Source organism: Chelonoidis abingdonii, chromosome 3 (assembly GCF_003597395.2).
Source record: "Chelonoidis abingdonii isolate Lonesome George chromosome 3, CheloAbing_2.0, whole genome shotgun sequence".
Taxonomy (NCBI): domain Eukaryota; kingdom Metazoa; phylum Chordata; order Testudines; family Testudinidae; genus Chelonoidis; species Chelonoidis abingdonii.
In genome coordinates, this window is record NC_133771.1 from 33,478,538 (window position 1) to 33,494,443 (window position 15,906).

The window sequence follows — 15,906 nt, forward strand, 5'->3', positions numbered from 1 at the left end:
TTCAATAACTCAGTCATGGGTTAGGGGTTGTTATAAAAGTGGATGGGTAGGGTTCTGTGGCCTGCCTTGTGCAGGAGGTCAGACTAGATGATCATATTGGTCCCTTCTGACCTATGAGTCTATGCTGCTGTCCCTACTGCAGCAGCAGTGTCGGGAGCTCTGGGCCCTTTAAATCAAGACGGGAGCCGCGGGCAGCGCAGTCCAAGGACTGGCTGGGGGATGCTAATCCCCAGCCCTGCCCCTTCTGCCTGAGGCCCTGCCCCTTACAAGGGCCAGAGCCACCCCCTGTACCGGTAAGTGTCCTCAGTTACTTTCACCCCTGCTTTTGTCATCTCTGCAGGTCTGACTTCAGTTCTGTTCTCTCATGCAATGAGAAAGTTATCCAGTGGCCAACCAGCTTTCTTAATGGAAAGTACTACTTATTCAGAACAAAAGCATTTAGAGAAAACATAATTGAAAACTATAAGAGGTTTATATCCATCCCTACCTTACCAGGTGGTCAGCCTTCTTCACATGGCAATCCTGGTAGGTTGAAAAGACTTCAGCTCCTCCCACAGGATCTCTTTCTGTTCATCACAGTCTTATGTCTTTCAGTTCTTGGATAGTGTTACTCTCCCCAGGTCAGGACTTGTTATTTTTAAACAGTTTCAAGATCTTGTCTGTTAAAGCCTTTGAACCAAATCAAGCCCATCTGTGTGGTTTTTTTTTTTCCTCCAGGAGGTAGAAACTTCAAAAAATGTGTTACCTGCATTGTTTCATTATTCGGGATTTGCATTAGTTACTCCCTCCATTGTAGTTAATTCCTGCGGGAAGCATGCTTTCTTGCACATTTTAGCCAGGAATTCAATCACTACAAACTGTAAAGATATATATTCATAAAGTTAGTAGTCTTTGAATATTCCATGATTCTATAGCCTCTGTCACCGTGGGATATGGGGATTCACATACTTTTGTAGAGTTAAAAAACAAACCTGGTGCTGTGAACTGATGGTGGCAGAGGGTTGTTGCCTATAGGAGAGCTATATTTTTCACCATAAGATTTGGTCTACTGATGTATTTATATTCATGAGAGTTGTAAGCCTGAGAGGAATCTCATTCTGGGAATCAAGACAGGACTCCGGCAATCTCTAGCTAATAGTACAGGACTTTGTAAGGATCTGCTGCCTCCAGCAGGAGGAACACCTAAAAAGTGGTTACCGAAAAAATCCCACCGTCAAACAGTATTTAAAGAGGGATTTAGCAATATAGAGGACTTGAAAAGAATAGTCCAGAATAGACAAGGATGATTGAGGCATGTTCGTGCCCTAAGTAATGGTTTGACAACACAGAAAGAATTCAGTCAGATATTAGTAAATTTATGTTAGTAAAACTGTGGCCATCTTTAGCCTTAATCTACCTGTGTCAGTATCCTTGCTTGGGTATCCTCTGTGCAGCACATAATTATGCTTTGTTTGTTTATAGTCAACCTTACAGCAGTGTCAGGATTCTTCCACACTCCTGGATTTTACTTTTTCCCACTGTATAATGCTTACTAGACCTGCTAATTCACAATAATTTGCCTTCTCAAATTCAAATAACCTTGTAGTACTGGTCAGTGAACATAATTCTTTGCAGTATAGTATTAAAGGAGCTACTAAGACTTAACTTCCCTATAATAAAGAATATTGGAACAGGGGATGTGCATATGTCTTTTACTACTATTTTCTGTGCTTAATATGAGGCAGCATGGTCCTGTGGACAGAGCACCAGACAGGGAATCAGGAGACTAGGTTTCTGTTCTAGGCTTTGCTACTGACCTTGGCAAGTCACTTAACTGCTCTTCATCTCTGTCTCACCTCTTTTCCTTTATCTTGTCTGTTCAAATTGTGAGCTCTTTAGGATAGGAACCGTTTTAGTGTGTGAATGTATGTTTACTGTCTCAGTTGGGGCTTCTAGGCACTACTGGAATACAGCTAAATAATGTAACACATTTTTGTTTGTTTAGAATCTCAAAATATTTTACAAACATTAATAAATAAAGCTTCCCATCATCCTTTCAGGGAAGGTATCCCAGTTTTACCAGTCAAATTTCATACGGACAATGACTTGTTTATACTGCTCTGTATACTATACGCTGGAATTTTAGAACAATATTTATATTCTAATTGATTTACTTTATAATGATATAAAAATGAGAACATAAGCAATTTTTCAGTAATAATATACTGTGACATTTTTGTCTGATTTTGTAAGTAAGTAGTTTTTGAATGAGGTGAAACTTCGGGGTACTCAAGAAGAATCAGACTCCTGAAAGGGGTACAGTGGTCTGGAAAGGTTGAGAATCACTGTTCTACATAATTCTGTGTGCTTTAGTTTCTTTATATATTAGGAGATAATGCCACACAGCAGCATTGCAAGGATTAATTATTAATGTTTGTAAAATGCTTTGAAAATGGTGGATAGAATCTACAATATACAATAAGTAAAAATACCAATATTTGATAATGAAGATTTTACATTTATATAGCACACCTCATTCAAATGGACCCCAAAAGATCTTTGTAAATACTGTACAAACTACAGATAAAATAGGAATTCCGTTACTCCCTGTTTGTAGTGATGTCACTTCTGTGCTTAAATATGGGTACTGTTCGCACATTAATGCAGCAACCCTACATAATTTTAGGACCACAAATTATATGTATGTATGTATGAGTATATGTGCATGTGTTTCACTGTTTCTCTTTTCCTTATCATTTTGTATGGCAGTTTTCATCTTAGATTGTAAGCTCCTTGGTGCAGAGACTGTCTCTTACTGTTTTTGTACAGTACCAATATAGTAAGGTTCTGATCCTGACTGGGATCTCTGCACTGTTGCAATATAAAAAGTTAAACGATAATGCTAAGTAAATTATAGATAATAAAATTGGAATATATTAAATTATTCAAATGGAATCAAAACGCCTTTTATAAAGTACTTTTCACTTTAATATTGTGTGTATCTCCCACACTTTCCTGAGACTACCATTAGGATGGGGTACGTATTTATCCAGTGGACATTAGAAACCACTTCAATGAAATTAACTTTCAGTGGGATAAATTACTGTCTCTTTCCAAAACAGGCAAAACAATATGCAGTATTGAAAGTAGGCACCTTATTTACTGCTAGTTGGATCTGGTAGCTGTAGCAGGTTTTGCATAGAAAGCTTTCCAGAATACATAGTGTAATAGGAGTATTTAAACAGCTGGTGCATCTGTTCAGTGAAATCTTCGTACCACTTAATACACATCAAATAGCTATAATTTTTGTCTGCATAGCATTATGAAAATATAGCTTCTTTTTTTGTCTTTATTAAAATAAAACATTGATTACTTATCTTTTTTAATATGGAGTGTATAATGACATCTTATTTTCCTGTTTTCATGCAGATTTTCCCTGAACAAATAGTGTTCTGAAGCTGCTTGTTGCAAACATGTTTGAAAAACTCAATTATATATTCTCAGAAGAACTTTTGAAATAGTGATAGTGTTGTAATTTCTCTGCAATATTGTACAGGAGTTTTTAATCAGGATAAAATAGAATCTTTATGTATTAAAACAGACTATTTGTACTTATTCTTCTCAGAATGCAGAGGAAAATTTAATTGTTAGAGACTAATTCTTAATATCAGGGTATAAGTGTTGTCTTACGCTCCAGTTGGTAGAACTTGGATTTGGAATTTGAGCCAAAGGCAGACCAAACAATTGGCCAGGTTCTTCTACGAGCACCGATCCCTCTGGGTATTCACTGTGGGTTCACATGTGCTTCATGTGCCTGAGACCAGCAGATTCTTCTATAGCAGTGTCTGTTGGTCTGTACTTGCACCCTACATCTCCTTGTGTTCTAAATCAAGGGTATGAAGTGCTGCACAGACTGATTGCTTTTCCAGTTTCTTTCTATTGCTTGTGGTCTGGAACTGAACGGTTCTGTATCTATAGCCTTTTCAGTACTCCTGCTCAAACTTTGCCTTTGTAAATCATTTACCTTAGTTATCTCTAATTAGTCTTAATTAGATAGTTTGGGGTTGGGAGGGTTCCCCCACTCTTTGGGACACCTAGTATGCTCAAGATTCCAGGCTTCAAGCCCTTCCTGCCTGTCTCCAGTTCTTTCTGGTTACTGCAGCAAAGAGTCCTGTGGCACCTTATAGACTAACAGATGTTTTGGAGCATGAGCTTTCGTGGGTGAATACCCACTTGGTCGGATGCAAGTAGTGGAAATTTCCAGGGGCAGGTGTGTGTGTGTATATGTATGTGTATGTATATATACAAGCAAGAATCAGGCTAGAGATAACAAGGTTAGTTCAGTCAGGGAGTTTGAGGCCCTCTTCTAGCAGCTGAGATGTGAAAACCAAGGGAGGAGAAACTGGTTTTGTAGTTGGGAAGCCATTCCCACAGTCTTTGTTTAATCTTGAGCTGCTGGTATCAAATTTGCAGATGAACTGAAGCTCAGCACTTTCTCTTTGAAGTCTGGTCCTGAAATTTTTTTGCTGCAGGATGGCCACCTTAAGATCTGCTATTGTGTGTCCAGGGAGATTGAAGTGTTCTCCTACAGGTTTTGGTATATCCATACCTTTTCGTTTAATGTGCTTTAATCCTTTTCCGTAGAGATGTCCAGTTTGGGATGTATAGAGCGGGGCAGTTGATGGCATATGAAGGCGTATATGTAAATGGGACGTAGCAGCGTGATGAAGGTGTGGCTGATGGGTTAGGTCTGTGTATGGTGTAGCTGGTGTGATATGGCAGGGTTTGGCTCGAGGTTTGTCAATGATTGGTCTTCGAGTTAAGTTATTGAGTGTCAGGTTACTCGGTGAATGTTTTAGGTTGGCAGGTTTTCTGTGGGGGGAATGGATGCCACCAGCGTGCAGTGTGGGAGCATTGTCAGGATGGTTGTAGATCCTGATGATGCTTGGAGGGATTTGTGGGATGTATTGATTGGGCAGAGGAGTCTGTTGTTTCTTTCTTGGGCTTGTCTGAGTAGAGTTCTGGGATTGGCTCTGTTGTCTGTTTCGGTTAATTATCATTCTTGTGCAGGTATTGTAGTTGAGGATGCTTGGTGGAGGATTTTGTTGTGTGGCCCTGTTGAGAGGTTGAGCAATCAGTTGTCTCAGTGCTCGGTGTAGACATTGGATATGGTGGTGTGCCGAAATGGAAGCTGAGCATGAAGGAGGTAACGTTTGTTAGGTTTTCGGTAGTGGGGGTGTTGTGACATCACTTATTTGCGACTGTGGTGTCTTGGAAGTGGATTAACTCTCTGTAGATTGGTCAGCTGAGGTTGATGGTGGAGGTGGATAGCTGTTGAATGTGGTGGAATGTTTCAGAATTCTTCCATGTCCATGATGATAAGAGGATCAACGTAGGTAGGTAGGAAGGTGCGTGAGTGGACGAGAGCTAGGAGCGTTGTTCAGCGGACCGTCAAATTGCGATATTGTGGGGCCATGCGGGTGCTGTAGCAGTGCATATGGGGATATATATTTGTAAGTACTGTAGTGAGGATAAGGACGTAGCTACTACCGTGTGCTGTGGATATAGGGATATGTTCTGAAGTTGTATTCCATCTGTGTGTGGGGATGGTTGTGCAGAGAGCCTCTACATCCATGGTGGCTAGGATGGTGTTTTCTGGAAGGTCACCAATGCATTGTAGTTTCCTCAGGAAATCAGTGGTGTCACAGAGATAGCTGGGAGTACTGGTGACATTCTCTACTCAGACCCTATGCCACCAGCACTCTCGGCTATCTCCATGACACCACTGATTTCACTGCAGTGGTGATGTGCTGGTCTTCCTGGCTGTCTGCATCTGGTATCCACAAGGATTTGCAGACCAAAGTGGAGGACCTTCCCTTTGACAAAGAGAAACTATTTCTTTTCCAAAAAAACTGATGAAGTCCTTCACACTATGAAAGACTCTAGAGCCACTTTGCGCACATTGGGCATATACCCATCCATCTCTAGAAGACAACAATGCCAACATTATCAGTGACCCTGTACACAACAATATCACTGACCCCAGTCCAAACCATATGACACTGAGAGAAATGGCAATAGACCTGCTAGGTACCGGCAAAACCATGCGCAACCAACTACTTCCCACCCATCGGGTAACAAACAACAATTTTGAAGTGCAGGTTGAGGGTCTGTGCAACCACCCCTTGACTCCGCCACCTAATGTCCCATTTGGCTGCTGCCTCCAGGCTTTCCACCATGTCTGACAACAGATCACGCAGGACTACTGGGTCCTGGAAATAGTTCAGTCAGGTTACTCCATCCCTTTCTTATGTTCCCCGCCCACCCTTTCTCCTTCCCCGTCCCTCTTCAGGGACCCCTCTCACGAGCATCTTCTCCACCTAGGTGCAATGGAACATATATGGACATAGCATCGGGGAAAAGGATTCTACTCCCGCTACTTTCTGATCCAAAAGAAAGGTGCAGGGTGGAGACCTATATTAGACCTATGCCGACTGAACAAGTTTGTCCATGTACAAAAATTCAAGATGGACACACTGGGCACAATAATACCTGTGTTGGAACAAGGGGACTGGTTCACAGCCCTCGACCTACAAGACACCTGTTTCCATATATCCATTCATCCAGCACAAAGACGCTTCCTGCGATTCACACTCGGACACGACCACTTTCAATACAGAGTACTTCCCTTCGATCTCTTTACAGCACCGCGGTTGTTCTCCAAGACCCTAGCTGTAGTTATAGTCCACATCTGCAAACACGAGATTATACTCTTACCCCGCTTAGATGACTGCCTTATCAAAGCCATCTCCTACGACAAGATGTTAAAAGTGACCAACTTTACCATCTCTTTTCCACAGCCTAGGCTTGCAAATAAATTTCCAAAAATCCACCCTGATACCTACACAGCAGATAGAGTTCATAGGAGTTCACCTGGACTCTATTTGAAGCACAGCCTCGCTTCCACACAACAGATTCCTCACTATTATGCATCTCATGAGCACAATCTCTGTTCACCTCAGCATACAGGCACAGACCGGCCTACAGCTTCTTGGTCACATGGCAGCCACCACCTTCGTGGTTAGATACGCCAGGCTGCACATGAGATGCCTTCAGGGCTGGCTCAACTCCAACTACAAACCCAGCAGACACAGTTTCTGCATAACACTGACTCCGCCACTGAACGTATTGGCCTCCCTACACTGGTGGACAAAATCAGAGAACCTATGCATGAGTGTTTCCTTCTGTCCACACACCCCAGTACTCATGCTCACCATGGATGCTTCCCAGATAGGTTGGGGACCGCACCTAGGCAACCACAAAGGTACAGGACCATTGGTCCCTCTCAGAGATGCGTCTGCACATCAATCTTCTAAAACTCAGAGCCATCAGGTATGCTTGCCTTCACTTTTTTCCCCACCATAAAGAACAAGTCCATCCAAGTTCTGACGGACAATATAGCATTCATGTTTTACATCAACAGGCAGGGAGGAGCACGATCTCACTCCCTATGCACCGAAGCCATCTGACTATGGAATTGGTGCATACAACATCACATAGAAATCACCGCTTCCTACCTGCCTGGGTGTCACAACCCTACTACCAACACACTCAGCAGACACTTCTCCAAGGAACAAGAATGGGAATTACATCCCATGATACTCCGACAGCTCTTCTCCCACTGGGGCACTCCGTTGATAGACCTGTTTGCCACTCCTCAAAACCACAAATACCATCTATTTTACTCCAGGGCAGGGCTCAGACACACATCTCTAGGGGACGCATTCCTCGTTCCTTGGAATATCTCCCTCGTACGCTTTTCCACTGATTCACAGGGTTCTACATGATATCAGAGAGGACAAGGCCTTCCTACTGCTTTTAGGAGAGTGGTTGAGCTCAGGGCCTTGAAGGTGGCCCTCACTGCATGGTGTTTCACAGGGATAAGTATACTTGAGATTGCATCCCAAGTTCATCACAAAAGCACCTTTTGAATTTCACTTGAGCCAAACAGTTCCACTGTCCCATCTTTTACCCAGAGCCTCATGATAACAGGAAGGACAGGAAGCTGTACTCCCTAGATGTGCACAGAGTTCTCGCCTTCTCTTTGCACAGTACAAAGCCCTTTTGAAAGTCTCTGATTTATTTGTCTCCATAGCCAAGAGGATGCCCAAAGACTCTCTAAATTGATTGTGGTCCTGCAAGGGCCATTGAGTCCTGTGCCTGAAAGCTACCCGGCTCACGCTGTGGTTGAGTTTGCTCTCCCGTCTATGCTGAAGACCTTCTCTATGGCAAGAGAGCTGATAGCCATGACGGAGACTGCATGGCCTCAACCCCTGGCAGTGCCGGTGCAGGTCATCCAATCCATTGGGAAACCTGCCTTGGTGAGGCCGCCCTCCGTCGGACCCACGGAGAGACGTCGTTCAAGATCGCGGTCTCACCGACGCTCTCGATCACACCAATCCCGCTCCCGGCGCCGCTTGCAGTCCCGGCATCGCTCTCCATCGCGGTACTGGTCGCACTCGCGGCACCACTCAGCCTCCCATTCACCTGCCAGATACTCCCGGTACTGATCCGACTCCTGGCACCATCCACAGCACTGCGCATTCTCGCAGTCAATCGAGGCGAAGGGACTCGAGATCTCGGTCAACCTCCTGGCCCTGCTACGGTCGCAGATCCCGGTCTCGCTCCCCGGTGCCGTCCCGGGAAAGACCAACCCGAGACGTGGCTCCCTCTCAGTGTCTGTCAGCACCGCCTTGGCCATTGAAACACACCTCGGTGTCATCACAGGCTGGTAGAATTTCTTTATTTGCACAGTCTGTTGTGCTGTTTTGATCTGTTGTGCTTTGTTTCCATTTTAGATACCTCATGTAGAGTATTAAACCCTAAGCAACCAAAACAAACAATCACAGAAAACTTAAAAGGTTCATTTTTTTTCTGATATAGATAAGCTAATGCCGAGTCAAACTTGCCCATCCTTACCACGTCTGTTAAACATATTGCTGTATTTAAAAGGTCACTCCTGTAAATCCTGTACCTTTCACAAATTATCTCCTGAAACAGCTCACTTATATTCAGAACTCCATTATCTTAGATTTTCTTCAGATCATGTGTTTTTCTGTTCCCAAATGTAGTGTATGTAAATACATGGATTTTTGTTTTTTGCTCATCTGATTGACTTCCCAAGTTGTGCACTAGTTGCACTGTAGCTTACTGCCAAACTTGAGTTTTTTCGACTGTGTAGAATTTATAACAAGCACTATTAAGGTCAGAGGGAGAAATCCTATCACAATGAAAGTTGGTGGGAATTTTGCCATTGACTTTAATAGAACCAGGATTTCACCCTGGGATTTGCTACTCACTAGTGATTATGGACTGTGATATTTCCTATTCTATGTATAGGAAAATACTTCAGTTACTGCAAATATTCTGAGCTGAAAATGCTGGGGTTTAATAGCACACACTGTAACTGAATGTTCCCAAAACAGTTTTAAACGTAGTAGGGTCATCCTGTATCATACCCCACTATCAGCTGGGAATTGGCTTGTGCTGTTCAGCTCTGCTCTCTTGTATTGCAATTTGGTAGAAAATCCCTGAAGAGACATTGCTTCATTTTGATTATAAAGTGATTCCTGGCTTTTCTTCTAGAACTACTTGCTAGGTCCCATAATTGTGAGAACAAGCAACTGTAGATCAGGGATGCTCCCTCACTTGAGGCATTGGAGTGAATGTTATATGCATTGTATTGAGCATCACACAGTTTTTCTAATGAGTATTCATCTTTTGAAGAAAGCTACGGGAAATCTTAGCAACTCCAGTTGTTCCTACATGTTTTTTTGAGGGGAAGGGGGAGTGTTAGGGGGCTGTATGTTCTATAGCATCTGCTTGCTTCTCTAAAATAATGTTCATCTTGGCCTCACCATGCACTGTATTTTTGCATTTTTTTCTTGGCCTCCCTCTATTACTGTGATTACCTCATTCAGTATCCTTTATTCTGAAAAGCATCATGTACCCCTGTGGCACTGTAATAAATATGACTACTACCAGATTGTTTGTTTTTGGTTTTTAATGATCAGCATATTTAATATTCACCTGTCATGTAATTCAGATCACTATCTTCTGAGCTATTCAGAACCATTTAGTCAATGTGTTTAGAACCCATAATCAAAATAAATGTTTGTAGGATTCTTGAGACTTTTCTTTGGCTGTCATAAATTTTAGGCCCTTTTTTTAAGGCCGGCCACTAAAAAGTAAGATGATTACAAACTAAAAAACACTGGAGCAAGTCTAACAGAGTCTGCTGATAGAGGACAGGGTGACATTCACAGTAATAATTACTGTACATTTACATGTTTATAATAGATATAGAGGACATGCTGTATAATTTCTAAATATGAAAAATAGCTACTGTGTACTCACAGCAACTGTTTTTAAGATAACATTTGAAAAATATTAGAATTGCCCAGCTGACTGTGAGTTTAAGGCAGTGGTGCCCAAACTTTTGCTGTTGCACCACCCCTTACCAGGAACGGAATCTGTACGCCCCCACCCTCCATTACTGCACAGTTGGCTCAGCAGAGAAGCTTGGGCTGAAGGTGAGCTGGGGGCTGAACTGGGAATAGGGGAGGAACCTGGGGCTAGAGGCGGAACTGGCCTGGGGGAGAAGATGGAATGAGAGCAGAGCGGGGGCGGAGTGGGGCTGTAGCTGGGATGGGGGCAGACCAGGGCTAGGGGCAGTCCCTCCCTACCTCCCACGAGCCCCCTGGAACATTCCTCCATGCCCTTCCCCACACACACACAGTTTGGGGTCCACTGATTTAAGGGCTGGAACTGTTGGGTTTTAGCTATACATCACTTTTAAATGAGGAAAGAGCCAAAAATAATCTAACACTCATGATATATTTCTTTAGCTAGCTTTAAAATCAGTAATTTGTTAATTTAAAAAAAAACATAATTTAACCTCTCATAAAAAAGCATGTAATGAGAAAAACCAAATAAATTATTACATTTCTATTATTATATTATACTGACACTACAGAGTGCTTGCTATATTAGGTCTGTTCCTGAGAGGAGCTCAGTATCCACAGTTCCGACTGATTTCAGTGAGAGTATCTGGGTGCTCAGCATCTCTTAGAAACAAGTTGTAAGCCATTGAAACAGTTAAATATTCTGAGGGTTGAAAGTTTTCATTAACTCTTTGATGCCTTTGATTGTAAAAAAATTACTTACTTTTTCTGAGAAAATCCATCTGCTAAACAAGAATAATGTAGGCTTGGTCATAGTACTTGAATTTTAAATCTATTCACTTATATTTTAAGTATAAATCACTTTTAAAGTGCTTTGTATGCTAACCTTTTACATTTGTTGTCTGAGAAATACAGGCACATATGATTCTTGTGGCCCTTTGCCAAAAGATTTATCATTTACATAAATATCCCTTTCAACAGAATAGTTTAATGTATTGAGTTCAGAAGGTTAGAAGAGAGACTTCAGTCTGTAGCCCAGCAGTGGGCTATTGGCTTCTGAACAGTAGCATTGTTCATCGTATTCAGAACACTGTTCACATTCAGGCTTAAGCAGAGCTGGCATTAAAATTCATCTAATTTGTTTCATGTGACTTGTCAGCTGTGTGTTTTATTTAAATCTCTATCGCCTTTTCTTTTGGCATTTTTTGTTTTGTAATTTTAAAAAGCATTGAAATGAATAGGCTACATCTTACCTGATAAATCTCTGACCGTTTTATGTTTTGTCAGTTGTCACAATATGTTAAAATGTCCCATTAGTTTATTATATTTTTGTGCTTCTTTAAAAGAGGCCACTTTTGTTTTATGTTTCTGAATATATTTGATTAGATGCATCTAACCAGTCTTTTAAGTTTAGTTTGAGTGGAAATTGTGTGTAAGAGTAAATAGAAGCTCTGTGCATTGAGGAACTAAATTTTTATTATATTAGAGAGTTTATACTTTATATTTGTTGTCAGATGCCTCTGTGGAGATGAAAGCATGAGCATAAACCCTAGCTTTATTTTGATGCTGCCTCTGACTTTCTAATTTTTTCCTCCTTTTTCTAGCACACAGTCTCGGTAGCTAACAGTCACCTCAACCATGATTTTTTTTTATTATTATTATTATTTCTTGAACCTGAATGAGAAGTGAGTGGTTGTACCTGGCTTGTCCAGTGAAATTTCCAATCTCCAATATTGCAGCTCAGTTAATTGAGTCTGCATCACTTCTAAAAACTTAACACTGTAATTTATCTACTGAGGTCATGATCTTGGAAAGATGTATACACATGCTGAACTTTTTACTTATTTATTCAGGAAGTTTTAACAAGTTAACAAATCCTTGCCTGTAAATATCAGATACAAAACAACTGTTACAAGAGTTAACTTTTATGTATAGAGACATCATACAGGAATATGATCAGATCTTTCTGTTTAACAGGATTTTACCATGTTACATAGTGAGCATTATTACAGCAGCTATAATATGTCGTTTCTAGATATGTTATTAAATTGAGAGAAATACATGCTGAACTTTATGGACAGTGAGTGGTCCTGCTGGAGTCAATAGAATTCTCACAGTTAAGCAGCAAAACTAAAGTGCTTAGTGTAAAGTTAAGCACCTGAGTAAGGCTTTGCAGGATTGGGGCCTTAACATAAATACGAACATTTTAGAAGCTTTATTATGCTTATTTTAAAGTATTTTTAAAAATGTATTATGTCCATTGCAGTTCTCTGGGGCGGAAAAAAAAAGTATGTTGTATTGAAATGTGTATTAAATTTTTGCCTTTCTTATTATACATGTATATATTCCAATAATAGCGATGTTATTATGGTTAAGATTCTGACAGCATTTCTGTAATAAAGCCTTTTCAAATATAATCAGCTGTAGAAGTCGCCTGTGGAATAAAACTTTGGTACAAGATTCTAAAGTGAATCATAAAAATAAAATATCTTTAAGCTAATGATATAACCCGAAACTCATTGGACATAGTTGAAATGACTTTAATTTAGATATTAAATATTTTTCCTTCAGTGTATGTGAAACACAAGAGACTATTAGTATGTTTTTGGGCAGAGCCACCAGTTAGCTACTGTGTCATGCATAGTGGGTATAGACTGAGTGAGACTGTGCTGTTTTTTTAGAGACTGTGTGAATTAAGGATGGAGAGAGAACCCTTAATCGTAAAACTTCACAGTTGGTTACCAAGATTAGAATGGATGTTTAAGTTTAATGCTTCCAGATAATTTCCTCATCCAATTTATGTAGTATGACATTATCCATATGAAGGTTATTGCATTCTACATGTAGTGCTTGTCCTATCACAGTGGAGAACTATCTGAAGTATGGAGCTAGCTTATGTAGGTCAGATGAATCTCTTTTCTGCTGAAACACTGGATTTTTCTTAAAAAGTAATATCAAGTCAAAATGTGTGCAGAAAATGCACACATACCCTAACTGCTGTATGTCAGTTCTATGCCTCAAAGGTTTTGGTGTCATGGATGTGATCACGGGTGGCTCTAGGCATTTTGCCGCCCCAAGCATGGCAGGCAAGCCGCCGAAGGCAGCCGGCCTGCCGCCCTCATGGCGCCGGCAGAGTGCCCCCCACGGCTTGCCGCCCCAAGCATGCGCTTGGCGTGCTGAGCCCTGGAGCTGCCCCTGGATGTGATAGTATATATTGGGGTATCATTTGAAATGGAAATACTACTTTCTGATAAATTTGACTTATTTGAAGTTTACCTAACTGTCTGATATTTATTTTGTTTAGAATTTCAAAGAATATTCCAACAACTAAAGATGTTGAACCTCTGCTTGAAATTGATGGGGACATACGGAATTTTGAAGTATTTTTATCTTCACGGACACCAGTTCTTATAGCACGTGATGTAAAAACCTTTTTGCCATGTACTGTAAACTTAGATCCAAAGCTACGAGAAATCATTTCAGGTGAATGTTTTCGGATAAAATGAAAGTGGAAAATTGTATTATAATTTTCTTCATTATAGATGTTACTGCTTGGAACACTCACTACCTCTGAGTTAGTAGGTTTGTACCATTTGTGCCCAGAGGGATTATTAGCTCATCTCGTCAGACGGTCATACGCCATTAGATTTCACCCAGTGATCTCAGCATTGAGACCAGTAACTTGTGTTTGACTAAAGCATATATTCCATATCAGTTTTTCCATTATATTGCCTAGGACTGATGTCAGACTAACCAACCTGTAGTTATGGGCTCTCTTGGTTGCTCTTTTTTGAATATTGGCACAACAATAGCTCTCTTTAAGTCTTCTGGAATTTCCCTGGTATTCCAAGATTTATTGAAAATTAGTATTTATTGGGCCAGAGATCTCCTCAGCCGACTCTTAAGACTTTTGGATGAAAGTTATCTAGGCCTGCTAAATGTTTATTCCTAGCAGATGTTTAACATCCTTGTTAGTTACTAATGATCTGGAAGGCACTTCATTAGTCTCATGTGATACAAGCATGTCATCCTGCTTCTTTCCAAATACAGAACAGAAATATGATATGTATTGAACATATCTACCTTTTTTATATCAGTATTAAAAGTTTTACTGTCTCTATCTTGTAATGGGCCTTATGCTATTTCTAAGGTCTCTTGTTTCTAATTGTGATAGAGTGCTAGGTTAAAAGGCCTGAGTCAACACTCTTCAGAGCAGCCCCAAGCAGGCAAAGCAGATTGGAGCTGACTATGCAAGTCAGTACCTCTAATTTGTGAGCGGTGCTGGACAAAAAGGCCAATTAAACCATTAGCCAAGAGCTCACAAATAGGTACAGGAAGGAAGAGCACAGGTGGGAAGCAAGCAGTAAGAGAGAGTTTACTCTCTCTCTGCTTGGAAAGGTCTTAGGTATGCTGTGAAAGTGTTGGGATGCAAATATAAATAAACCGCACAGGGTGTTGAACCAGCAAAAGTATGTCCGCATCATTTGTGGACTGAGACAGAGGCAGGACCAAGGTGACGCTGTAACACATGGGGGCTTGTCTGGGACCTGAACCAACGCAAAGATTTGGCAGCCTGGGCAATGGAGGAGACCCTTCAATGGCTGGTAAAACAACACAAGGAGATGCAGAAGGCCCTACAAGGTTTTCAACAATTCCACCACCTGGAGAGAAAGGCTTTGCTTGCCTGGCAGGCAAAGCAGCAGAGAAACTTGCAAGATTTCATAAGGGAACAAGCCAACATCCAGCAGCTGCTCCTACAGAAAGTGCTATGTAAAATGGGCCCTGCTGATGACCCACATGCATTCCTTGGCACTTTTCAGAGGGTAGCCATGGGTGCTGGATGGGACAGAGCAACCTGAGCCCTGCAGTTCTCTCCCTATTGGTCAGGAGAAGCTCAGGTAGCCTCTATAGCCCTGAATGAAGAACAGGTCAGAAAATATAAGATGGTGATGGCAGCAATCCTGGATCAGGTGGGGCTGTCTACTGACAAGTACCACCAAAAGTTCAGATCAGCAAGGGGGACAGGAGGTTTATGGCCCTGGGCCTTTTCTCAAAGGTTGATGGGCTGGGCCACCCACTGGTTGAGGCCTGATACCCAAACGGTAGCAGAAATAATGGATGCTCTGGTATTAGAGCAGTTCTTTCAGGGCCTCCCTGAGACCATATGAGTGTGGGTCAGGTACATCCACCAGGCACAGTGGATGCTGCTGTGAAACTAACAGAGGAGTATGCAGAGACAGACTTTCCCCAGGAAAGATGGATGACCATATAAGGGTCCAGAGCTGGGGAGGATGGCTAGAGAATCCACAGCAGGAAGGAGCATGGATAGGAGGAAGGAAGAACCCTGAAGAGTTCCAGCTGTGGCTTGGCCCCTTATTTGCTACCATTGTTAGCGATCTAGGCACAAGAAATAGAACTGCCGGTTCATGGATTATGGCTAGGCCAGGGCTGGAGGGAAGAAAAA

At 41.6% G+C, this 15,906-nt stretch overlaps 1 protein-coding gene across 4 annotated transcripts in view; it reads left to right on the forward strand.

Annotated features, from left to right (window-relative positions):
- Positions 1-15,906, forward strand: part of KIDINS220 (kinase D interacting substrate 220) — a 166,326-nt gene that overhangs the window by 107,610 nt on the left and 42,810 nt on the right. For all 4 annotated transcript variants that reach the window (XM_032795179.2, XM_032795180.2, XM_032795183.2 and 1 more), the window contains exon 23: positions 13,747-13,925. In XM_032795179.2, coding sequence (XP_032651070.1) covers positions 13,747-13,925 — 179 coding nt within the window. The remainder of the gene's footprint in view (positions 1-13,746; positions 13,926-15,906) is intronic.